Source organism: Saccopteryx bilineata, chromosome 4 (assembly GCF_036850765.1).
Source record: "Saccopteryx bilineata isolate mSacBil1 chromosome 4, mSacBil1_pri_phased_curated, whole genome shotgun sequence".
In the NCBI taxonomy this organism is placed as follows: domain Eukaryota; kingdom Metazoa; phylum Chordata; class Mammalia; order Chiroptera; family Emballonuridae; genus Saccopteryx; species Saccopteryx bilineata.
In genome coordinates this window covers 36,894,280-36,919,001 of record NC_089493.1, presented here as the reverse complement: position 1 = coordinate 36,919,001, position 24,722 = coordinate 36,894,280, and the positions used below count along the sequence as shown (strand labels likewise).

The window sequence follows — 24,722 nt, the reverse complement described above, 5'->3', positions numbered from 1 at the left end:
CAGGGCACACATGAGAAACAACCACCTGCTTCTCTTCCCCTCCCTCTCCCCCTTTTCTTTCTCATCCTCTCTTGCAGCCAGTGCACGATTGGTTCAAGCATTGGCCCTGGGCACTGAGGATGACTTCACTGATTTGAGCATCATCCCCAGATGGGGGATTGCCAGGTGGATCCCAGTGGGGGCTCCATGTGGGAATCTGTCTCTCTATCTCCTCTTCTCAAAAAAAAATAAATAAATAAATAAAAAGAATTAGGAAATGATCAAAAGATTTTAATGAGAGTGAAAGGTCAAAGTAATGAATGTGGAGGTGAGTGCAGTAAGCCAGTTATCAACAACCCAATAAGAGAAAGAGAAAAAGAGAAATTCCTGGGTAGATGAGGTTGTAAAGCTGCTTCATGGACCTTATACAGCACAGTATGCAGAACATTCTTGGAGAAGCGACATTGTTATAATGCATTGTTCCTTGTTTAAGTGAAAACGTAAACTAGTGATTCTTGTGCTTGGGATAACTACTCTGCAACTCTTACTACCAGGGAGGACTACTGGAGTCCACATTTTAGATGAATTTTTGTGAAGCCGGACCTTTCTGAGCCCCAGTACTGTGGTAGTATTATAATAAGCTTTATAATGAACTTAAATTTATACACCTTAATTGCACTGCACTCAGTGTTTTCATTTAAATTCCCTTCTAGCTAACAACAGGGGCTGCCAGCTCTCAAAGGGTAGATTGATTAAAAACAGAGTCGGATTAAATGTATTTTTATGGTAATGACACGTAAAGAAAAATCTTTTCCTTTCATGCCTCATTTCTCAAATTCAGTCAGATATTGTCTAAGAATAATTATGAAGGATCCTTATATGGGCCTGAATAAAATTCATTGAGAATATTTTGCCACATTATATGTATTTCTTAAAAATCAGGATAGAGAATTTTTAGTTCTCCGTTTCTTGGTATTTTAAGAAACTTGTCATTGTAATAGATTTTGTTGTTTTTTCTTTTTTCCCCTCTTTTCTTTTTCTTTCTTTCTTTCTTTCTTTCTTTCTTTCTTTCTTTCTCTCTCTCTTTTGCCTTTTTTCTGCTGATTAAAAGGTTCTATTCTCTACATGCCATTTTGAGAAGAGTTTTACTATTTTATTAGAAAGTTATCCTGGACATTAAAAATAAAACATCTCACCCACTTAAATTAAGGTACTTTAAAGCCTGCAGCTCCCAACTATATTTTCCCCAATGGCTCAGACTTTGAGAAAGAACAAAAAGTTACTTATCCAGCCATAGGTGAGATTTGACCATGGTTCCCACTGAATTAATACTGCTTTTCAGGGACAAGCCAGGATGAAAATGTGAGAGAAGTACGTCAGGGAATAAATGAGGTGGCACATTCCGGGTCGTTTAATTGAGGTGCTACAGAAGTGTTTAATTGTACCTAGGACATCTTTGTTTGCCATTAGCAAAGGGCCCTTGTTGAATTTGAAGGGTTCTGATTTCCAGGGTGACAGGTGTTCTGTAAGTTTGGACAATGAGTTAGTTAACAGCCCCGGAGTTTCCTTTCTGGGTCCTTTCCTGAAGGTTTCATTTGTTTGTGTGCCGTTTCTGTCGCTAAGGAGAAGACCGTGTGGGGATTTGATCTGAGTGTTCTTCTTAGTGTTTTTTTTCCCCTTGTTTCTATTAGATTTTAATCAAATTAGGGCAGGGATAACGTAAGGTTTCCACTGGAAATTTTTTTATTATTTTACACTTAAGTTCATGTCCCTGTCAGGGGGTGTCCGTCAGTACAACCTCGTATTAGATTAGGTGCTCTGCTTAGAACAACCCAGTTAGAGTTCGGGCTTTGCTGCCGGCTTTCTCAGCCTAGGAGAGTTGCTTCCTGGTTCTCAGTTCGCTCAGCACCAAGATCTATTTTGTCAAGCATCGCATGCAGCGAAATGATCCCTCATCTTACTTGGAAATTGTTCAAAGTGACTGAGGTTTCCAGGTGGACATACTAAGACTTTTTAGGCACATAATGCTCTTTTTATACTCAGTTTTGTGCCAGCACCCCCCCTCCATGGTTATAAGTGTTCTCCCTTTTCCCCGCTGTAAGTCCCCGAAAGTTACTGCAGATTCTATCTTCTGGGCCTGGTAGTGTTCCTGGTTAATTTCTTTTTCACAGTCTATCACCTGAAAAGAAAAAAATCTCTCTTGGTCTCTTAAGATTAGGAAGAGAGTCAGCTTTTTGATGTTTGTTTTGAATTTCTGCTTTGTTGTTATAATAATGGGTAGGTCCCTCCCCACCTTTGTACACAGTCTTGATGTATATTATGTGCACGTAACTTGCTCCTGAGATCATGAAAACTGTTTTTTCCATTGAGGAACCAAGTTAGCCCTCAATACATTTTATGGTAGGTATTGGTACCTGGTTCAAAAGATTGTCTTATCTATTGATACTAGAGGAAAAACACAACAATTAAAAACGTATCTCAGAGATTCCAGAAGATTTAATGACATTTTGAATTACAGGACAAAATTGTGGTATTTATAATTTTTTTGTTAAGTGAAATTTATATAAGATAAAAATAATGGAAAAGCCTAAACTATCAGTTGATTTTTTCAGAAACTGAATTCAGTTCAGTTAATAGTTATTGAGCATCATGTAATGTTAAGTCACTGGGCTATAACTAATTTAAATTATTAATACAGAAAAAAAAAAAAGAAATGGGTTTAGAAAGATAAAGAAAAAGATCCTTGCCTGACCAGGTGGTGGCACAGTGGATAGAGCGTCAGACTGGGATGCGGAAGACCCAGGTTCAAGACCCCAGGTCACCAGCTTGAGTGCGGGCTCATCTGGTTTAAGCAAAGCTCACCGGCTTGGACCCAAGGTCGCTGGCTCGAGCAAGGGGTTACTCGGTCCGCTGAAGGCCCCTGGTCAAGGCACATATGAGAAAGCAATCAATGAACAACTAAGTTGTCGCAGTGCGCATCGAAAAACTAATGATTGATGCTTCTCATCTCTCCGTTCCTCTCTGTCTGTTCCTGTCTATCCCTCTCTCTGACTCTCTCTCTGTCTCTGTAAAAAAAAATAAAATAAAATTCTTTCTTTTAAAAAAAAAAAGATCCAATTAGCAAAGTACAACTTTAATATCTAATCAGTCACAGGACTTACTAAACAAACGTAAATACCCTAGCATTCTATTTACTCAAATTCTCTTCTCCTCAACCTGTAGTCTCATCAGATTCAGAAAGTTTTGAGAACTCAAATTATCATCGTCCCAACTATTTCAGTCTATTACACCTGTGTTAGATAGAGATTTGTAAGGGAGAATGGGAAGAGTCAAAGGAAAACAAGGTTTGAGAAGGCGGATCAGACAACTTTGTACAAAAACAAGTGTAAACACTTCCAGATGATTTGACCTCGGCATAGTAAACAAAATGTAACAGTAATAATGATTATTAAAATTATTGTTTTTCTTCCAGTACATATTTATTTAGAGCCTACTCTGAACCAGGCCCTTCTAAAGCATTTGCAATATGTCACAAGCAAAACATCTTTGCTTATGTGATGCTTACTTTCTATTGGGAGGCAGGCAAGCATTAACTGGTAAGCAGACCACATACGTAACTTACATGGACGGTTAAAAGGTGATAAGTACTGGAGAAGAAACTAGAGAGGACAAGGGGGAGCTGGGGGTGAGGGTATTAGTTTTAAATAGGGTGGTAATGGTAGACCTTACGGCTGAGGTGCCATTTGAGTCAAGATTAGGAGATGAAGGAGTTAGGCTGGTACATCTAGTACCAAAGCGCTAAGGTGAGAATGCACCTGGGAAGTCTGAGTAAAACAGGAAGCCAGAGTGGTTGGAGTAGAATGAGCAAGGGGGGGGGGGGACGGCGGCCGATGGTGTCTGGACTAGGAGCCAACCTAAGGAACGAAGTGAGGAGCCCTTACAGGGTCCCGAGCAAAGGGACTTGCTGATCTGAATTAGCATTTTGGCAATATCGTCCTGGGTACCTGGGTACTGTGTTGAGAATAGTATTTATTTTAGAGGGTGAGTCTGGAAGCCAGGAGACGTCTTAGCAGTCTTTTGCAGTAGTCCACGTGGAGATGGATGTGACTTCAACCAGAGTGGTGAGAGGTGGTCATATCTTGAATACAGTTTGAAGGTGAACTCTAAGAGGCTCTCTTGAGGCATTGGGTATGAAGTGTGAGAGAAGGAGAGAAGTCACCCTGCAACGTAGCAGGAAAATGGGGAGCGTAGGTCCTGGAAGCAGAAGAAAGTGATCGTCTGCATTGGATGCTGCTTACTCCCGCAAGAGGAGGGCTGAGAACTGACCATTGGTTTCAGTGATTAGTCACTGATGACCTTGACCCATGGTGACTTGATAAGAGAGTAGTTTCTTCTCTCAGAATGGTGAGGGCTTGATTGGTGTAGGTTCTGTTAAGAAAGAAGGAGGAGAGGACCTAGAGACAGTAAATATAAACAACTCTATTTGAATTTTGCCACTGTGGGCAGCATACAAATGAAGCAGGAACTGATGGTGGACTGGGCTCAAGGAGGTTGGGTTTTTTTTATTGTTTTTGGAGCATGAAATTAATAGCATGGATCTTTACTGTTGAGAATGGTCAGAGAGAGAGAAAGAGGAAAGGAGTAAAATATCCTTGAGGGATGGGGTCTGATGAACGGGTGAAGGGACTGGTTTTAGATCTGGGCAAATCTAGTTCATCCATGCTAACAGGTTGGAGGCAGAGTACTGTGATGAGTTATTAGATGAGGGAGTGGCTGACTCCTTAGTTGTCCTGAGAAGCAAGGTCTCAGCTGAGTCAGGGTGGAAGAGGAGGTGTTAGAAGTTGGAGAAAGGAGAAAGCATGAAATTGCTTTTTAGGGGAGTGGGAGAGGACAATCTAGTATGACTTCCCGGTGGCATTGAAGGCCCCCCTGGGGGTCACGGTGAGACTAGTCACCAGTTACTGGTTTTCTTCCAGCCACATTCAACAGCACATGTGTAGTGGGTATGCGTGAGCAGGAGTAGGGAGGAAGGCCAAGCACTCACAGCAAAATGAGAGGTGCAAGGGAGTGTTTGTAGTAATTGATCATGGAATTTAAAATGTGGAAGGATGAGAGGAAGGGTATTAAGGGGGTAAGGGACAGTATAAAGCTGGTTGAATCAAGGGGTTGGAGTGCCAGTGGACTTCAAGGATTGTTGGAGTGGGAGCAATAGAGGGAATGAACTTAAAGGGTGAGGGTCGGTATTCAGAAATGAGGAAAAATGAAATCGAGATTATGATGAGTTGTAGTTATTAGTAATGACAAGGTCTCAGGTGTGAAGATGACAGAGAATAGTTGAGGCAGGACTGAAGACATGTTATTGGACAAGAAGAATCCAAGAAGTAGAACGACCAGGAGGTTGGCAAGTCCATTAATGTGTATATAGCAATCACCAAGAACAAGACAGGAATTGTATTGGAGTGGCAGTGGGGAAGGAACTAAAACCTTTGAGAAATGATGAGGAATGCCAGAGGTAAGTAGATAGATGACTGTCATATTGGGGACAGTCTGATGACAGGAGTCAAACCTGGAGCATTTCAGGGGCAGGAAAGAGTAGAAAAGGACCTGGAATTAGCAGTGAGGAGCAAGGGCTCAGTGGTCCAAGGTCTGCCGGAGAAAGCACTCCACCACTTGAGAAGACTGCAGGGGAACTGTTCTCAGGAGAGCCGGTTTCAGTTAGAGCAGAAAGGCAAGCCTGCCGAGAGGGCGGTGGGCACACAGGGTCTGTGCTGCTGGTGGCTGAATGTCAGCATCAGTGAAAAGCTTTCAGGAGTTAAGGAGAGGTGGGAGATGAGAAAATTTGGGAGATGTGCAGTTTCATAGAAATTGGGAGTGAGAAAACGGAGGGGAATCTGAGAGAGAGAGTGTGTATATACAGGTGTGCTGTGTGTGTGTGTGTGTGTGCGTGCGCGCGCACGCGTGTATATACATAAGCGGGGATAAAGGCATAATGAAATGAGAACGGGTGAACTCGGTGGTGACAGGGCTGTGAGCCTGAGGCACAGTGAGAAGTAGGTGTCTGGGCTTAGTCCATCCAGGTGAGGAGATCGGGGGAGTGGAAAGTCGGTCCGTGTGTGCAGGGCTACCCCTGGCCTCAGAGCTGAGGATGTCTGCTGAAGCAGAGGAGGAGGAAGCATGGTTTAGTGGTGGCCCACTCCTGCCTGGGGAGGAAGGGAAGGTCCACTCGGAGTGTTCGGATCTTTCCCTGGGCTCCTGGCTGGTTAATCAGAGGTAAAGATAGCGCTTACGTGTTTACTAAGGGCCAGACTCTGCTTACTTTAAGTGAGTCATTAGTAGTCTCTCCAGCTGAGTGCTTCTTACTTTATTCCCTGAGGAAGCTGCTCAGTGTCACATAGCAACTCAGTTACAGAGGCAGGATTTGAACCCAGGTCTCTCTGACTCCAATTGCAGCTCATATACAGTTAATTCAGTGGCAATATATTCTCCATGGTAATTACTCAGATTAAATGTCAAGACTAAACTGCCATGTCTTTATGAGCCTTTTAAAATGTCTGCAAAAATAAATAAATAAATAAATAAAATAAAATGTCTGTAGAAGTCCTGGGGTTTTTCTTTAAATCCTGCATGGTGTTGCCTTAGGCTGCAAGTCCTCCTGGGTTACGAACTCTTTTCTTTGCTCACAGTTCTTCGGGTAGCACTGTCAAGCCACGTAGGGACTTCCTTTGTCAGTAAGACGTATTAAAAACCATTATCTCTTGTCTGCTAACTTGTGGCTTTAAAAAATATATTAACAAGCCATTTCCAAAATAGCTTGGACAATTAACTGAAATTTAGACTAAGTCCTAGAAGGTTTGTAAGATTGTGACACACACACACAGACACACACACACACACACACACAGTAACAGGCCTTTGAAGGTTGATACGTTCAAATGGTTTCCGAGGCTTCTTGTTTTCTAACTGCTCTTGTCCTTTTTAAATAGCTGAACAGGAAGACACCCAGAAGAAAACCTTCACCTGCTGGATAAACTCACAGTTGGCAAAGGTGAGAAAAAAAGAGCAAATCAAGTTATAAATTTATTTATATATTTATTTAAGAAAGTAAGAGGTGGAGAGGCAGAGAGACAGACTCGCACATGCACCCTGACTGGGATCTGCCCAGCAAGCCACCTACCTGGTAATGCTCTGGACACTGGGGCTGCTGCTCCATTGCTTGGCAACCAGGCTATTTTAGCGCCTGAGGTAAGGCCATGAAGCCATCCTCAGCACCCGGAGCCAACTTGCTCAAACCATTTGAGCCATGGCTGTGGGAGGAGAAGAGAGAGAGAAAAAGAGAGAGGTGGGGGAGGGGGTGGAGAAGCAGATGGTTGCGTCTCTTTTGTGCCCTTACTGGGAATTGAGCCCAGGACTTCCACATGCCAGACCAATGCTCTACCACTGAGCCAACCAGCCAGGGCCAATAAATTTATTTAAGTTACTCCTGCTCCCTCAATTTGGGTCCCATAATGTCACTGGTAAAAGGTGAAAGAATGTGCTGACAGTCCCCTTGACCTTGTTTTCATGTATCTGTTATTCTTTTCTAACACGAAACAGGGATACTTTCGTTAAGGATGTGGGAGACAGTGCTATAAAATATTTAAAGCAACAACAAATCTGTTATCAAATGAAATTATAATAATTATTATTTATATAAATTGAGTGGTATGCCTTACACACTGTCCTAAGTTACTGAAAAGTACAGATGCTCCTCGACTTACAGGGTTCTGCATCGTAAGTTGAAAAGATCATGTCAAAAGTGCATTTAATCTACCAAACATCATAGCCTGGCTTAGCCCACTTTAAATGTGCTTAGACCACTTACATGAGCCTGCGGTTGGGTGAAATCTTCTAACAGAAGGAATACACTGGCAGGGGTCTCCAAACTTTTTACACAGGGGGCCAGTTCACTGTCCCTCACTCAGACCATTGGAGGGCTGCCAAATACAGTGGTCCTCTCACTGACCACCAGTGAAAGAGGTGCCCCTTCCAGAAGTGCAGTGGGGGCTGGATAAATGGCCTCAGGGGGCCGCATTGTGGCCCGTGGGCCATTAGTTTGGGGACGCCTGCTAGAGTATCAGTTGTTTACCCTCATGAGCGTGTGCCTGACTGGGAGCTGGGGCTCGCTGCACTGTCCGGCATCGTGAGCGGGTACCATACTGCATGTAGTTAGTCAGGAAAAGATCAAAACTCTCAATTTGACACACGGTTTCTAGTGAATACATATCAATTTGGCAGCATTTTAAGGTTGAAAAATCGTAACTCAAACCATCCTATGTTGGGAACCGCCTGTCCTGACTGCTCATTGCATTTCAGTGATTTCACAACATCCCCGTGAGCCGATAGCGTTATTCCTGTTTACAGAACAAGGAGAGTAAGGCACAGAGGAGGTCACACAGCTTGTCAGTGATAGTGCTGGGATACAAATCCAGGCAGTCTGGACCCAGAGGCCTTGATCTTAATCACTGTGCTAGTCTGCCTCTCAGTGATGCCAAGTGCCGGGAATAACCTAGATACAAAATGAATGAGCCTGTTCTCAGAGGCCACCCATCTCGACACAATGCTCGTAATTCTGAAAAGGGTAAATTCATAAATAGGTTACTCCAGAAATGTAATCTGCTTCCCCAATGGGTCACCGTTGGCTGATTCTAAATGTCTTGAATGCCACTTCCACACACAGGTTAGTAGCTCTCAGTGAAAGCTGAGTGTTGTGTTACTGGAAGCTTGCCACGAGATAAATTAAATTCGCTGCTTTTCTGATCATGTTTTGATATGGAACTCCCTGTATTCTCTTTCATTCTGCTAATTAAGAAGAGAATCTTAGCTTTTGCAAAGATACAGTACACATGTATGAGATTCTCACAGGTACTGTGTTCTCGGACCAAGGTTTGAGATGATTTTTCTCGTGACCTTTCGCAGCACACTCCTCCCTCGGTTATATCAGACCTTTTCACGGACATTAAAAAGGGGCACGTCCTCCTGGACCTGTTAGAAGTACTCTCCGGACAACAACTGGTAAGCTCTTAAAATGACCTTAAGAAACTTTCTGTTGACTTGTTAAAAAATTTTTATATTTCTGAGTAATATATTTTGCTTGAATTTCATAGCCTCGAGATAAAGGATCTAATACATTCCAGTGTAGACTCAATATAGAACATGCCCTGACATTCCTAAAAAGCCGTTCAGTGAGTATGAATTTCACTTGGAAATGCATCGGAGAGATGAATCCTGTGAAATAGTTTCTCCTTTAAACCTGCATTTTGTTTCTTTTACAGATCAAGCTAATAAATATTCATGTTACTGATATTATAGAGGGAAACCCATCCATTATTCTTGGCCTCATTTGGACAATTATATTGCACTTTCATGTAAGTAGTTCGATGAGATGAAAATGAATTCTGTTCGAAGTGTAATGCAGTCAGTGTGACCTGATGCCAGATTCAGTCCTGAGCTTCTTCCAGAGATGGTACACACTGGAAATCCTGCCAGGTGGCAAATATACAGCAGCCCTCTGTCATTTATGCTATCTTTCAATTGAAAATTGAAAGCTGAATTAACATGATATCCCAGATTATCTCTGATATCAGGACCAATCTGAATAGAACCGATCGTGGGAAATTTTTGCTTATTGTTGTTTATTTACCTTGGTGGAAAAGAGAGGACAAAGCTCCTTGAGTAAATTCTTGAAAATTAATCCACTAAACTTTGTAAAATATTCCTTTTTTTTTTTTTTAAAGTGATAGGTGGGGTGATGGTGAGATAGACTTCCGCATGGGTCCGGACCAGGATCCACACGGCAACCCCTGTCTGGGGCCGATGCTCAAATCAATCAAGCTATCCTCAGTGCTTGAGGCCGATGTGCTTGGACCAACTGAGCCATCCTCAGTGCCCAGAACCAACACTCAAAACAATCGAGCCACTGGCTGTGGAAGGGGAAGAGATAGAAAAGGGGGAGAGGAAGGGGAAGAGAAGCAGATGGTCGCTTGTTATGTGTGCCCTGACCAGGAATCAAACCAGGATGTCTGCACACTGGCCCAATGCTCTGTGCAACCGGCCAGAGCCAAGTCTCCCTATTTTTGAGGACCCTTGTCCAGACTAATAATCCTGCAACATCCAGTTCTGTCCCAAGACTAACTCATAGATTTATTTTATTCCACAAATATTTTTGAGCACCAACTATGTGCTGTTTTTTGTTCTAAGACACCCAGGGAAAATGTAGTGAATAAGGCAATTATGGTCCTGGCTTATGACACTTACTACTAATAAATCCATTCTTTCATGTTTGGGATTCTGAATTAGTGCAGGTTTTCTGTAGCTATCTAGGAAGTTGCATGTTCTGTATCTCCATAATTACTTTAAAAATAAAATTAAAATTTATGTGGGCAACAAATGCTTATTTTAGAAAATAACATAACTTTAATTAGATAAAATTTAAAACATGTAAAATAAGACTCATTTCTGGATATCTCCATTTGTAGTTGTAGAATAATATGCATGAGGATGATGAAACATGAATTTAGGATTGTGGTTTTCTCTCTCTCGGAAAGGAAAGAAATGGAATTGGAGAAAGACAGAAGGCTTAATTAAGCTCTATCTGTGTTTTATTTCTTTTCTTTTTTAAAATAAGTCTTTTAGATATATTGTTAATTGATTTGAGAGACAGAAAGAAACATCAATTCATTGTTCTACTTATTTATACATTCATTGGTTGATACGTCTATGCGCTCTGACCAGGGATCAAACCTACAACCTTGGTGTATCGGACAACGCTCTAACCAACTGAGCTACCTGACCAGGGCCTGTGTTTTAGTTCTTAAAAAATATGAAACAAATGTGATAAAATTTGATAATTTGTTGGCATTTATTATATTATTTTTTCTTACTTTCTGGGGTGTTTGAAATATAATTTAAAATTTCAATATATGTAGTAAAAAGAAAATAAAGTCATCATTAGATCTACCTCTCATAGATAATAACTTTGAGTAATTTGTTGTGCAGTCTTCATGGTGTATACATCAAGAATTAATATATACTTAAAGGGTTAAAGCAATCAAGATTTGTTTTTTTCTATAGCTATCCAGTTGACTCCACACTACTTATCGGAAAGGTCATCATTTTCCTTCTGTACTGTAGAGTTACCTTCAGAAATCAAGTAGCCACACATGTGTCTCCATTTTCAGTCTGTTCTGTTCCATTATTTATCCTTACACCAATATTCTATTATATTCATTTCTATGGCTATCAAGTAAGTCTTGATATCTGATAGTGTGGTTGTCCAAATTGTTCTTCAAGATGATCTTGGCTATCTTTTGCTCTTTGCATTTTCATATACACTTTTATTGAGATATAATTGACATATACAATTGTATAAGTTTAAGGTATAAAACATGATAATTTGATATTTATATCAACTTTATTTTTTATTATATTATTACTATTTTTAAATTTTTTCTTAAGTGAGAAGCAGGGAAGCAGAGAGACAGACTCCCATGTGTGCCTCGACCAGGATCCACCCAGCAAGCCCCCTTTGGGGCGATGCTTTGCCCAATTGGGGCCACTACTCCATTGCTTGGCAACCAAGCTATTGTAGCACCTGAGGTGAGGCCATGGAGCTGTCCTTAGAGCCCAAGGCCAACTTGCTCCAGCTGAGACATGACTGTAGGAGGGGAAGAGAGAGATAGAAAGAGAGAAGGATGAGAGGGAGGGGTGGAAAAGCAGATGGTCACTTCTCCTATGTGCCCTGACTGGAAATCGAACCCGGGACATCCACGTGCTGGGCCAATGCTCTACCACTGAGCCAACCCTCCAGGGCCTATGTTTATATACATTTTATTAATACTTAATTTACTCACACAATCTGCTGGAATTTTAGTGAGATTGCATTGAATATATACAACAATTTGATATCTTCAAAATATTTCATCTTTTAATTCATGAGTATAATACTTTCATTATTCTGTTTAAAATATTTTCTTATTTTTATTATGATTTCTTATTTGACCTATGGGTTCTATATCAGTATATTGCTTAATTTCCAAATATTTGAGTTTTTGTTTGTTATATCTTTGTTACTGGTTTCTAGCTTCTCATGGGGTCAGAGAATATAATCTGGATGCTTTCAGTCCTTCAGAATTGTTGAGGCTTGCTTAATGGCTCAGCATGGTTAATTTTAGTAAATATTTTAGATGCTCTTGAAAAGAATATTAATTTTGTCATTTTTATTTTATTTTGTTTTTTTTTAGTTTTATTTATTTATTATTTTGCAACAGAGACAGAGAGAGAGACAGGGAGAAGAGACAGATAGGGACAGACAGCAAGGGAGAGAGATGAGAAGCATCAAGTCTTTGTTGCAGCACCTTAGTTGTTCATTGATTGCTTCCTCATATGTGCCTTGACCAGCGGGCTGCAGCAGAGCGAGTGACCTCTTGCCCAAGCCAGCGACCTTGGGCTCAAGCTAGCTATCTTGGGCTTCAAGCCAGTGACCTTTGGGTTCATGCCAGCAACCAGGAGGTTGTGTCTATGATTCCATGCTCAAGCCAGTGACCCCACGCTCAAGCTGGTGAGCCCAGGCTCAAGTCGGTGACCTTGGGGTTTCAAACCTGGGTCCTCTGCTTCCCAGTCTGATGCTCTATCCACTGCGCCACCTCCTGATCAGGCAATTCTGTCATTTTTAGGTACAATGGAGTATGCCAATGAAATCAAGTTTATTAATTGTATTGGTTTCATCTATTATTTTGATTGGTAAATCTATCAATTATTGATTGAAGTATAGTTGTATGTTTGTGGATTAAAGTTTTCTGTAATTATTATATTACCCTCCAAAAAATCTGAACCAATTTTTATGCTTACTGGCAATATATGAATATCCAATTTTTTATACTCTCACCATTACTGGATGTTAACTTTAAAATTTTTTTGCCCATGTAATATGTGAAAAACTTTTGTTGTTTTATATACTTAGATTCTTAAATGACTAATGGGTTATTTTCATATACTTAATGGCATTTTTTTTTCTTTCCTGGAACTTATCTGTCCATGTGTTTTGACTGTTCTTTTTTTCCTTACTGTATGTATATTTGTTTCTTAATGGTTTATAATCAGAGATGCATTTTAATTGACCCAATCTCTGAAGATACTCTAGGTTAGGAGCTCAACTTAGTACAGTTCAGTATAGATTGACAGAGGGCAAGCACCAGTGAAGCCCTTGGGAAGCACTTTAGAGGGATGAATAGATGCTTGCCCTCAATGTGGAACACTATGCTCAATGGAGGGCAAAGAGTGACCCAGCTCTGGTGAAAGAAAACCGAAGTGTAACCCCCAGTGACAGATTATATGATTCAAGGATTTGACAAGTTCTCATTTCACCACGAGTAAACTGTTGCTATTATATGATAATTCTTAGGTCTTGTTTTGGCTAAAGATTTTGCCTCAATGCTACTTAACATGTGATCCTATGTATCTTAACTATTATTATGTCTTCATTAGATTGGAGAACTTGTCCAGACTCTTTCTTGCGATTACAGTCAGTCTTCCCTGGATGATGTGAGTGTGGCTGAGACATCTCCTACCTCAAGTCCTCCAGCTAAGAAATGCTCCAAAGCCCAAGAAAGATGGCAGATGTCTGCAAAGAAGTCTCTTCTCTTGTGGGCTCAGAAGCAGTGTACCACGTAAGTAGTTTGCTACAACCAGAGAAGACACATGGGGCAGCTATACCCACCAACACAACCCCATTGACCTCAAGATCTGAAAATCAGGCCGAATGTAACAACACCTGCACACTTCGCTTTCATAAAAAGGAAATGCTCACTACCCCTTCCTCTCATAGTGCGTCTTCCAAAGGTGGAAGTCCACGAGCTTCGCCACTCAGCTTTGAAGACTGGAAGGTGGTATCATCTGGGGCACTTTCCTCACTCCCATCTGCACGTGTAGGTGGCCTCTTACTGTGTGCAGATAAAGTGGTCTTTCAGTATCCCTTTTTTTAAGGCACAATTGTCCTTTGCATCTGGAAGGTGGATTTAGATTCAAAACATTTTTTGCATCTATACTAAGAGCTCTTTAGAAGTCAAGACTATGTCTTAATTGACTGTGTATCCTTAGAACTTAGATGATGTGAGTTCATGGTAAGTGCTCCATAGATGTGTGTTGAATGGATGAATGAGCAAATAGTGAGTAAGTAACCAATTTATAAAATTATCTCCTGGAGCTGTATATGAGTACTTAAAATTTTTTTTTCATTGATTTGAGACAGGGAGGGGGAGAGAGAGGAGAGGAAAAGAGGCAGGGAAAGAGAGAGAGAAAAAGAGAGAGAGAGAGAGAGGCATCAATTCATTGTTCCACTTAGTTCCAGTTAGTTGTTTACTCATTATTGCTTCTCATACATGCTTTGGCCAGGGATCAAACCCATGACCTTGGCACACCAGGACAATGCTTTATCCACTGAGCCACCTCACCAAGGCTAGGCATTATTTCTTAAGGAGGGCCCAGGTCATCTGAAGCAGACTGTTTCTTGAGTAGCTTTTATGATTTGATTTACAACTTAAATTAGTGCATTGAATTTTCTTGTGTTTTTTATAAGATAGTAAAGGAAACCATAGTTCTTCTGGAATATTTCCCATGCTTTGCTGGCAACTATACTCTTTTATAACAGCTTCATCCCTTGTCAAATACAGAATAACGATTCCCTTGTCAAATACTGTTTAACAGTTGATTGATTTGAAATACAGTGTGTCCGTAAAGTCATGGTGCACTTTTGACCGGTTACAGGAAAGCAACAAAAGATGATAGAAATGTGAAATCTGCACCAGATAAAAGGAAAACTCTCCCAGTTTCATACCTATTCAGTGCAGTTCAATGTGGGCACGCACAGATTTTTTAGGGCTCCTTAGGTAGCTATCCCGTATAGCCTCTACTATAGACTCGTCACTGACTGACGGCCTACCAGAACGGGGTTTCTCCACCAAACTACCAGTTTCCTTCAACTGCTTATCCCACCGAGTAATGTTATTCCTACGTGGTGGCGCTTCGTTATAAACGCGCCGATATTCATGTTGCACTTTGGTCACGGATTCGAATTTAGCGAGCCACAGAACACAATGAACTTTATACCGTCCACATCTGGACTGGCATGGCCGTGGGCTGCTCCACTGTATACACGGTGTTATGTCATCATCTGCACATGTGCACATGCTGCCACATCATCCTACAGAAACTAGGAGGGGTTTCCTTTTATTTGGTGCAGATTTCACATTTCTATCGTCTTTTGTTGCTTTCCTGTGACCGGTCAAAAGCGCACCGTGACTTTACGGACACACTATATATATTAACCATCTTTATTTCCAGCTACCATTTGTGAGGTAAGTCTACCATGATGGACAACAAAGACAAGGGGCTTGTACCCTAGTGGGGGAAGCAGATGAATAAATATGATAATTACAGTTGGCAATAGGTTAGGAAGGACTACAATGATTAAGAATGTCAAGGACAGGAAGAGGATCGCATTTATCTTAGGTGTGTACAGAGCAGCTTTCTGAGGAGGAGACCTTTGAGTTGAGACTTGCAGAAGGCTTCAGGTGTGTGAAGAGCTGGGAGAAGAAGCTCCCTAGCAGGAAGATGAAAAGGAGCCTGACTATGGGTATGTAAATACAGCATAGGAAACGTAGTCAATGAGATTGTAAAACTATATATAGTGTCAATTGGGTACTGGATATACTGGGGGAACAATTTGTAAAGTATATGAATGTCTGACCAATATGCTGTATACCTAAAACTAATACAAAATAATATTGAATGTGAATTATAATTGAAAAACAATTTAAATAAACATTTGTTAAATGCCAAAAAAAGAAAAAAGAAAAAAGAGCATGACTTGAGACACGAGTGAAGCCAGTGTGGCTGCAACCTGAGAGGGGAGAGGGGAGAGGTAGGCAGGGGCGAAATCTTGTAAGGCTTTGTGGACCAGAGTGAGAGATGTTATTTTAAATACCATGACCAACTACAAATTTTTGCCCAAAAACTTGTTATTGTGGTAAAATATACACAACAAGACTTACTGGCCCTGGCTGGTTGGCTCAGTGGTAGAGCATTGGCTCAGTGTGTGGAAGTCCTGGGTTTGATTCCTGGTCAGGGCACACAGGAGTAGCGCCCATCTGCTTCTCCACCCTTCTCCTCTTGTTTCTCTCTCTCTCTCTTCTCCTCCCCTCCTGCAGCCAAGGCTCAACAAGAGCAAGTTGCCTCTGGGTGCTGGGGATGGCTTCATGGCCTCTACTCAGGTGCTAGAAAAATGGCTTCAGATGCAATGGAGCAAGGGCCCCACATGGGCAGAGCATCACCCCCTAGTGGGCTTGCCAGGTGGATCCTGATCAGGGCGCATGTGGGAGTCTGTCACTGCTTCCCCTTCTCTCACTAAAAGAAAAAAAAAAAGAAAGAAAGAAAAAGAAGAAAAAAGAAAAGACTTACCATTTTAAATGTGTAGTTTAGTGGCAGTAAGTATCCATATTGGTGGGCAACCATGACTACTATCTATCTCTAAACTTTTTTCATCTTGCTAAATTAAATTACACAACATCCCCATTTCTCCTTCCCTCCAACCTCCGGTAACCAGCAGTCTGCTTTTTTAATCTATGAATTTCACTATTTTAGGTACCTCAAATGAATAGAATCATAAAGTATGTGCCCTTTTGTGATTGGCTCATTTCGCTCTGCATAATACCTACACAATTCATTCATGTCATACCATGTGTCAGAATGTCATTCCTTTTTAGGGCAGAATAATATTCCATTGCATGTATACACCACATTTTATTTTGTCACTAATGTGTAATGACCAGTTGTAAGCAGAGGAGTGAGTGACAAGGTCTATGTATCCAATGAGCTACTGGCCATTGTTTGACACAGTGCATCATTTAATTAGTTCCAGTGAGAAAAGAAAAATTGTTTCTCCTTGTGAAAGGAACTTAACTATATGTAGAGGTTTAAAGTCAGTCCTGAGCCAACAGATTGTTAACGTGAGAAGCATTCAACTTGAGTATCACTATCACTTGGAAGGCTTTTAAAGGTAGATTTCAGGCCCATGTCCAGAATTTGATTCAGTGGGTCTGGGGTGGGGTCTGAGAATGTGCATTTGCAGCCCTTGTAGCCTAGGAGATAGATGCTGGTGCTGCTGGCCACACTTTGAGAATCAGTGTTCTATAGCATCGTAAGCCTCATCCAACGTGGGATTTTACTTTAATTTGACCACAAGATGAAAATAAAATATTCTCCTAGAATGATTTATGATTTGTTTGATTCACTCAAATTTGTTTTCATTACTGTTGAAGAGAGTGGGGTTGCTTTGATATAGTCTTTTAAGTAGTAGTATGTCATGTTTTTGTCCTCTTGTGATAGGTCTGAGTCTGTCAGTGTGACAGATTTTAAGTCAAGCTGGAGAAATGGGATGGCTTTTTTGGCTGTCATTCATGCCTTGAGACCAGACCTAATTGACATGAAGAGTGTGAAGCACAGATCCAACAAAGACAATCTGAAGGAGGCCTTCGGGATTGCGGAACGAGAACTGAAAATCCCCAAACTGCTGGAGCCAGAAGGTCAAGCTTCTTCTTCTTTGTCTTTTTTTATTTTTAAACAACAACTACAATGTCCAGTGTGAAGTTGATTTGAAAATAAGAGTATCTGTATACAAGCAAATATAACAATGTTATCATTTAGTTCTGGAGGGTTTAACTTAACTCCTTATTAATTTCATGAAATTAATTTCTACCAATTGGTTAACAGCAGTTACTCTTCGCTTCCCCTCTTTCTTACTGCTCTCTCTGTAGGGAAGTCTGCACAGCCTGCCCTCAGGGGAGCTGGCGTTCATCCTCCTTGAGGGCGGGTTGTCTACTTAAGTTATTTGGCATTCTTCTGCACAGGAGATTTGTCTGTTCTCCGCTTGTTTGTTTATTTATTCATACAACCATTTATTTATATCAATATGGAATTATGGATATTTTTATACTTAGGGTTTTATCCAATACCACTTTATTGCTCAAATTAAAAATAATTAAAAAAAAAAATCTCAACGTTTTGGCCATTGGGAGCTCTTTCCATTGGCTCCTGTACTCCTTTAACGTGTCTCCATCACTGTGATGTTTGTTTGTTGTTCTGGGGTGTGTCCTTACTTTTTGGCACTGTAAGGTTCTCCAGGCTCATCTTGTATATTTTCTACCCTAGTTCTGGGTGGGGTCAGCCATTTCTCCAGTGAGCCCTGGTTCCTTTTGTTGGAGGGTGGCGTTAGAAACTAAGATATGGGTGCTAGGTGTGAGCTTTCTTGGGGTAGTTAGCCTTTTTGGACTCCATTTGTTTTCATGAGTTAAATTAGGTGATATTTCTAAGTTCACAATGATGCCGTATTTCTATATATTAGTTTTGCTATTAGTTTGGTCCCATGTTACTTGTTATTCTTCTTATGTTAACTTTATCTCCCACCTTCTTGCTTTTTCTTTACTTCCTTTTTTCCATTTTTCCCCTTTGCCTTGTCTCTTTCCTTTTTGGCTTTTCATTATCTTTTTTTCCCCTTAATTTACCCCCATACTTTGTTCTATTCTCTATTTCTTATTACTGTTATTTTAATGCTTCTTGCCTATTTTTGAAAATTTTTATTGAATTTTTTGAGATGACATTTGTTAATAAAATTATGTAGGTTTCAAGTGTACAATCCTAGAATACATCATCTGCATATTGTAGAATGTGTTCACTGCCCACAGTCAAGTATTTTGCATTTTGATTCTCCAAATCTGTATTATTAGTGTAAAATACTTTGTTCTAGTATGTGACAATAACTAGGCAGCTAATGAAATAGATAATATAATAAAAGCAAATTTCCACTCTATGAATGATTGCCATAATTCATTTTATAAAAGCAAATTTCCACTCTATGAATGATTGCCCATAATTCATTTTAAATAGCTTAAATAAAAGATCAAAAATGTGAAGTACATTATGATTACTTATGCAAACAAAATACCATAATCATATTTGAATAAGGGAATTATCTTTTGACAGAATTTTGTTAAAACATTTAATCATCACGCATAGCTTCATGTACCATGAGAAATTTGAAAAAGTATCTGTTTAAGCCAGTATCATCATTTTATGTATCTCTTGATATTTACATTTTTTTGTGAAAAGATAAAGTAACTCAACTCTTAGGGATCTTTCCTTTACTGAATCCTCACCCCCAGCTGTTTATGGATACTTTTATATGCTTACTGCCTTGAATTTTATTATTTTATTCTTCAGCGGAATCTGGGCCAACGCATTGTGTGTTGTTGTTGTTGGTTTTTCTCCTGACCCTAAGCTCCTAGAGGGGAAGATGTCCTAAGGCATCTAGCATCTGTTTAGATGAATGTTTAAAGGCATAAAATATAAGGTTCCTAAGGATAAGGACTCAGCGGTACACTAGCCCCTCATTGTGACTTGCATTTGTTGGCTCCTTATATATATTTTTTGAATTGAGTTTAAACTGAATTAATAAATACAGAAGATTTTATTTTCAATAATCTTTATTGACTGTTTTGGAAATACAACAAGAGATATCCCAAAACTATGTGTTCATTTTGTCTGTGACATGCCTTCTTTGTTATTTTGTGATCTACCTAATTAATTATCTGTCTGGAGAAGGTCTGCACTTAAGGAATTTATAATTTTTAAAACACTTTTCATTGATTTGAGGGAGAGAGGGGAAAGGAAGAGAGAGAGAGAGAGAGAGATACATCAACTCATTCTGCTTAGTTCCATTTAGTAATGCACTCACTGGTTGCTTCTCACATGTGCCCTGGCTGGAGATCTAACCCATACCCTCTGCGCAACAGGACGGTGCTCTATCCATTGGGCCACAGAGCCAGGGTCATGATATTTTTATAAACTTTGTTTAACTTAGCACTTTCCAAATTTACTTCACCGTGGACTCTGTTAATGCAACATAAAACTTGGCCCATGGAAGGCTCTCAGTGAATATATTTGTCCCATGAAGGAATGAATAAAATCTTGTGGATGTCTTGATCAAGTCTTTCATACAATATATACTTTTGGAAAAGCTTTACCAAATACATGTGAAGACCAAAGTGTCAGGAAAGGATTCCAGTTGCTTTATGTGTCTACACGCCTGGTGGAGTTTCTGTCCTGTGTCTCAGGAACGAGGAAGGGTTTCTTTTCCCCTTTCCGCCTTCCTGGACTGCTTATGCTCTCATGCACACAGCATGCCTGGTGGCAGCTGAGGCTGTGCATGGACCACTGCCAGGATTCAGCTGTGCTCTGTTTGACTCTAGATCTAGTTCTTAGCCACTGCTGTCATGGAGCAAGGGCCGATGACCAGAGATTGCATAGCTGGTTGACTACTTTGGTTCATTTCAAGGCTCTCTTATGGCAAACATAGCCTGTTCTCGAGTATTAATTACTGTAAATCCCATCTCTAGCTAAGTGATAATGTGGCTTATCTTGCAGATGTGGATGTTGTCGATCCTGATGAAAAGTCAATCATGACCTATGTGGCACAGTTTCTACAGTATTCAAAGGATGCACCTGGAAATGGAGATAAAGCTCAGGTATGTCTTTAAAAGTACAGATCAAGCTTATTTTTGTCGTACCCTACTAATGGTTTAATTTTCATAACTGAGGTAAAATTGGCATACAGAACTTAAATGTTCATTTTTGTGAGTTTTGACAAATGCATACACGGATGTAAACCATACTCCAGTAATGATGTAACACATTTCTATTACCCAGAATGCTTCACTGTGCCTCTTTCTTGTCTACGGTTCCTACTCCAGGCAACCAGTATTCCAATTTCTTTTGCTGTCAATTAGTTTTGCCTGTTTTTTTTATTTTTATAAGAGTTTATTTGAGCCAAACTGATGACATATGTCAAGGAGCAAGATGCAAATGCTTCTGCCTATTCTTTTTTTTTTTTAAGTTAAAAGTGGCAATTTATTAAACTTTGCTGAATTACTTTAAATAGCATATATATGCATTATATTGGACAAATTAAGTTAGCAGGCTTTTAAAAAATTGTAGTGCTATCAAATTTTTGTCTATTGCAATTTTTAACAGCTTTATTGAGATGCAGTTAATATATCATAAAACTAAACCATGTAAAATTTACAATTCAATGATTTTTAGTGTATTTATATACTGTATTTCCCTATGTATAAGATGCACCCTGTTTTGAAAAATTTGGGGTCTAAAAACTGGGTGCGTCTTATACAGTAGTTATAGATTTTTTTACTTGCATTTCCTGCTTTTTCCGTGCAGATGAGACTTTTGATTTTTTTTTTTTTTTTTTACAGAGACAGAGGGAGAGTCAGAGAGAGGGATAGATAGAGACAGACAGACAGGAACAGAGAGAGATGAGAAGCATCAATTATCAGTTTTTCTTATGAGAAGCACCAATCATCAGTTTTTTGTTGTGGCACTTTAGTTGTTCATTGATTGCTTTCTCATATGTGCCTTGACCGTGGGCCTTCAGCAGACCGAGTAACCCCTTGCTCAAGCCAGCGACCTTGGGTCCAAGCTGGTGAGCTTTTTCTCAAACCAGATGAGCCCGCGCTCAAGCTGGAGACCTCGGAGTCTCAAACCTGGATCCTCAGCATCCCAATCTGACGCTCTATCCACTGCGCCACCACCTGGTCAGGCAAGATGTATGAATTTTATGATGAATAAAATTTGTGTTCAATAACTTTATGTAATACTTTTTCCCCCCCAAATTTCGGGCCCCCAAATTAAGGTGCACCTTATACATGGGAGCGTCTTATACATGGGGAAATATGGTAATTGTGCAACCATCACTGAATCTAATTTTACCACATTTCTATTTTACCTGTTCTTTATTTTCATAGTAAATGGAATTATGTAATTCATATCAATGGAAGGCATTGTGATCTACTTTTACTTTTTGTTTGTTGTGATACTCTTAAATTGCTATCAGTTGCTATTTGATTATTCAGTTTTTTTCTTTGACTTTTTATTTTAAGTAAGAGGAGAGGGGATAGTGAGACAGACTCCTGCATGCACCCTGATGGGGATCCGTCTGGCAACCCCCATATGGGGCCTATGCTCGAGTACTGAGCTATTTTTAGCATCTGAGGCTGATACCTTCAGACCAACTGAACTATCCTAAGTGCCCAGGGCCACACTCGAACAAATCCAGCCACTGGCTGAGGGAGGGGAAGATGGAGAGAAGGGGGAGAGGGAGGAGGAGAGAAGCAGATGGTCGCTTCTCCTGTGTGCCATGACTGGGAATCAAACCCGGGACGCCTATACACTGGGCTGATGCTCTATCTACTGAACCAACGGCTGGCACCTTTTCTGATTCTTTAAAAAAAAATTTTTAAGGACTTTATTTATTTATTTAAGAGAGGAGAGGGGGAAGTGGGAGGAGCAGGAAGCATCAACTCCCATATGTGCCTTGACCAGGCAAGCCCAGGGCCTTGAACCGGCAACCTCAGTGTTTCAGGTTGATCCCTTATCCACCTTGACACCACAGCCCAGGCTTCTTTGACTCTTTACACAAAATATTGTGGGTGGAAATTTCATAAAAATTACTGAGCTGAAAATATATATTTCTTCTGCTTCTATAAGGATAAATGAGTGCTATTAAAAGTTAGTAAATGTTTTTAAATATTATTTTATAATGTACTTAAACTATTTTCTCAGACATGTTTACAAGTAACTATATTATTTGACAATATAAGCCTTTGTTTTTCCCAATTGTTTTGTTTGAGACGCTAAGCCAGCTTGTTACTGACTCTAGAAGAGAGACTCAAGCTGAGACTCAGGCTTATAATTCAGTTCACTTATTTCTGACCTGCTGAGAAGCTACCCTTTTCTAGTTAATTTTCATATTAAAAATAAAATTAAAAATTCAATCGTCCATGAGATCGAAAGCAAAAATATATAGAAAACATTTTTAATAGAAAACAAAAGTAAATGAAGTTGAATGCTTGTAAGATACAACTTAAAAAAAATTTTTTTATTGACTCATTTTAGAGAAAGAGAGGAAGGGAGAGAAAGAAACATCAACTTCTGTTGTTCCACTTATTTATGCATTCATTGACTGATTCCTGTATGTGCCCTGACCAGGGGTCAAATCTGCACTGTATTGGGACAGTGCTCTAACTAACTGAGCTACCCAGCCAGGGCCAAGATGTCCCTTCTTTCGCTTTATTCTGCTTACAGTAGAATTTGCTTCCAAACTAGTTTACCACCTAAGCAAGAATCTAAGGAAAAATAATTGTTTCTCACTTCCACGTGACAGCATAATCGAAACCTTTAGTAGTGTTACTTTTAGGATCTTTAAAATATTTAAGGAGCCTGACCTGTGGTGGCGCAGTGGATCAAGCATCGACCTGCAATGCTGAGGTCGCCAGTTCAAAACCCTGGGCTTGCCTGGTCAAGGCACATATGGGGGTTGACGCCTCCTGTTCCTCCTCCTCCTCTCTCTCTCTCTCTCCCTCTCTTTCTCTCTCTCTCTCTCCTCTAAAATGAATAAATAAAAAATTTTAAAAATTTATAAAAAAAATATTTAAGGTATTTTTGATGTCAGTGTGTTTGGTGGATGTGGGCCTCTCTTTAATTAACCTGTATTTAGATTTATCGTGTGGGGGCACAAAAAATACTTTTCCTCCCATGTTTCTTCTGGCTGGGCTAATGCTCAAATAACATAAGACATATTAACAGGAGAAAATGTCCAAAATGTATTACTGATGTATGCGTGTGGGTGTCATGAGAATGAACATGAGACGCATTGTACAGTGAGGTTTATTTGCCATTCTGGACAAAGGAGAGGGAAGAAGTGGTCTTTGGTTTTAAAGGGAAGGCAGGCAATTTATGAGTAGATAGAAAATAGCAAACATGTGGTAAACAAATTCTTGCCAGGCCACCCAGAAGCAATGACATACAGAGGGGAGTCCGACAAACAGGCTTTGCTAGATTTCTCCCTGTCTGCTACACGTATTTTATATTATGATGCTAAGGCTTCCTTCCTTTAAGCATGTTTTCCCTTCCCTTCCTTCCTTCCTTCCTTCCCTCCCTCCCTCCCTCCCTCCCTCCCTCCCTCCCTCCCTCCCTCCCTCCCTTTTTTCTTTCTTTCTGTTTGTTTCTTTGTTTCTTTCTCTCTCTCTCTCTTTCTTTCTTTCTTTTCTTTCTTCCTTTCTTCCTTTCTTTCTTGTTTTAAAGATTTTATTTATTGATTTTCTTAGAGGAGAGAGAGAGAGAGAGAGAGAGAGAGAGAGAGAGAGAGTGTGGTGGGAGAGCAGAAAGCATCAACTCATAGTAGTTTCCCTTATGTTGCCTTGACCCGGCCAGCCTGGGGTTTTGAACCAGTGACCTCAGAATTGCAGGCTGATGCTTTATCCACTGCGCCGCCACAGGTTAGGCTTAAGCACATTTTTCTATCTGAATTTTTTTGGCCAGGTAAAAGGGAGAGTCAGAGGTTCTTTTTGAATCTTGTTTCTCGATAACCAGCTTAAAATCAATACACCATATGGCTTATTTTGGGGGTTTCAGATCATTGGTTCCCCTCAATTGGAAAGCAGGATTCTGACATGCTTACTATAAATAAGTAACTTAGAATAATGCTCTCTAAAATCAAAGAAAAATGGAAATGGATAATCTAAAAAAAAAAGTGGGGGCTTGCTTGGCCTGTTGTGTTTACTTGTGTGTGTGTGTTTAGCACATTA

General features: G+C 40.1%; 1 protein-coding gene across 7 annotated transcripts in view; it reads left to right on the top strand.

Annotated features, from left to right (window-relative positions):
* The window catches only part of SYNE2 (spectrin repeat containing nuclear envelope protein 2), a 351,348-nt gene that overhangs the window by 91,588 nt on the left and 235,038 nt on the right, over positions 1 to 24,722 (top strand). For all 7 annotated transcript variants that reach the window (XM_066272842.1, XM_066272840.1, XM_066272839.1 and 4 more), the window contains exons 3-9: positions 6,963 to 7,024; positions 8,935 to 9,030; positions 9,123 to 9,200; positions 9,291 to 9,383; positions 13,501 to 13,682; positions 17,398 to 17,594; positions 20,491 to 20,591. In XM_066272842.1, the coding sequence (XP_066128939.1) occupies positions 6,963 to 7,024; positions 8,935 to 9,030; positions 9,123 to 9,200; positions 9,291 to 9,383; positions 13,501 to 13,682; positions 17,398 to 17,594; positions 20,491 to 20,591 (809 nt within the window). The remainder of the gene's footprint in view (positions 1 to 6,962; positions 7,025 to 8,934; positions 9,031 to 9,122; positions 9,201 to 9,290; positions 9,384 to 13,500; positions 13,683 to 17,397; positions 17,595 to 20,490; positions 20,592 to 24,722) is intronic.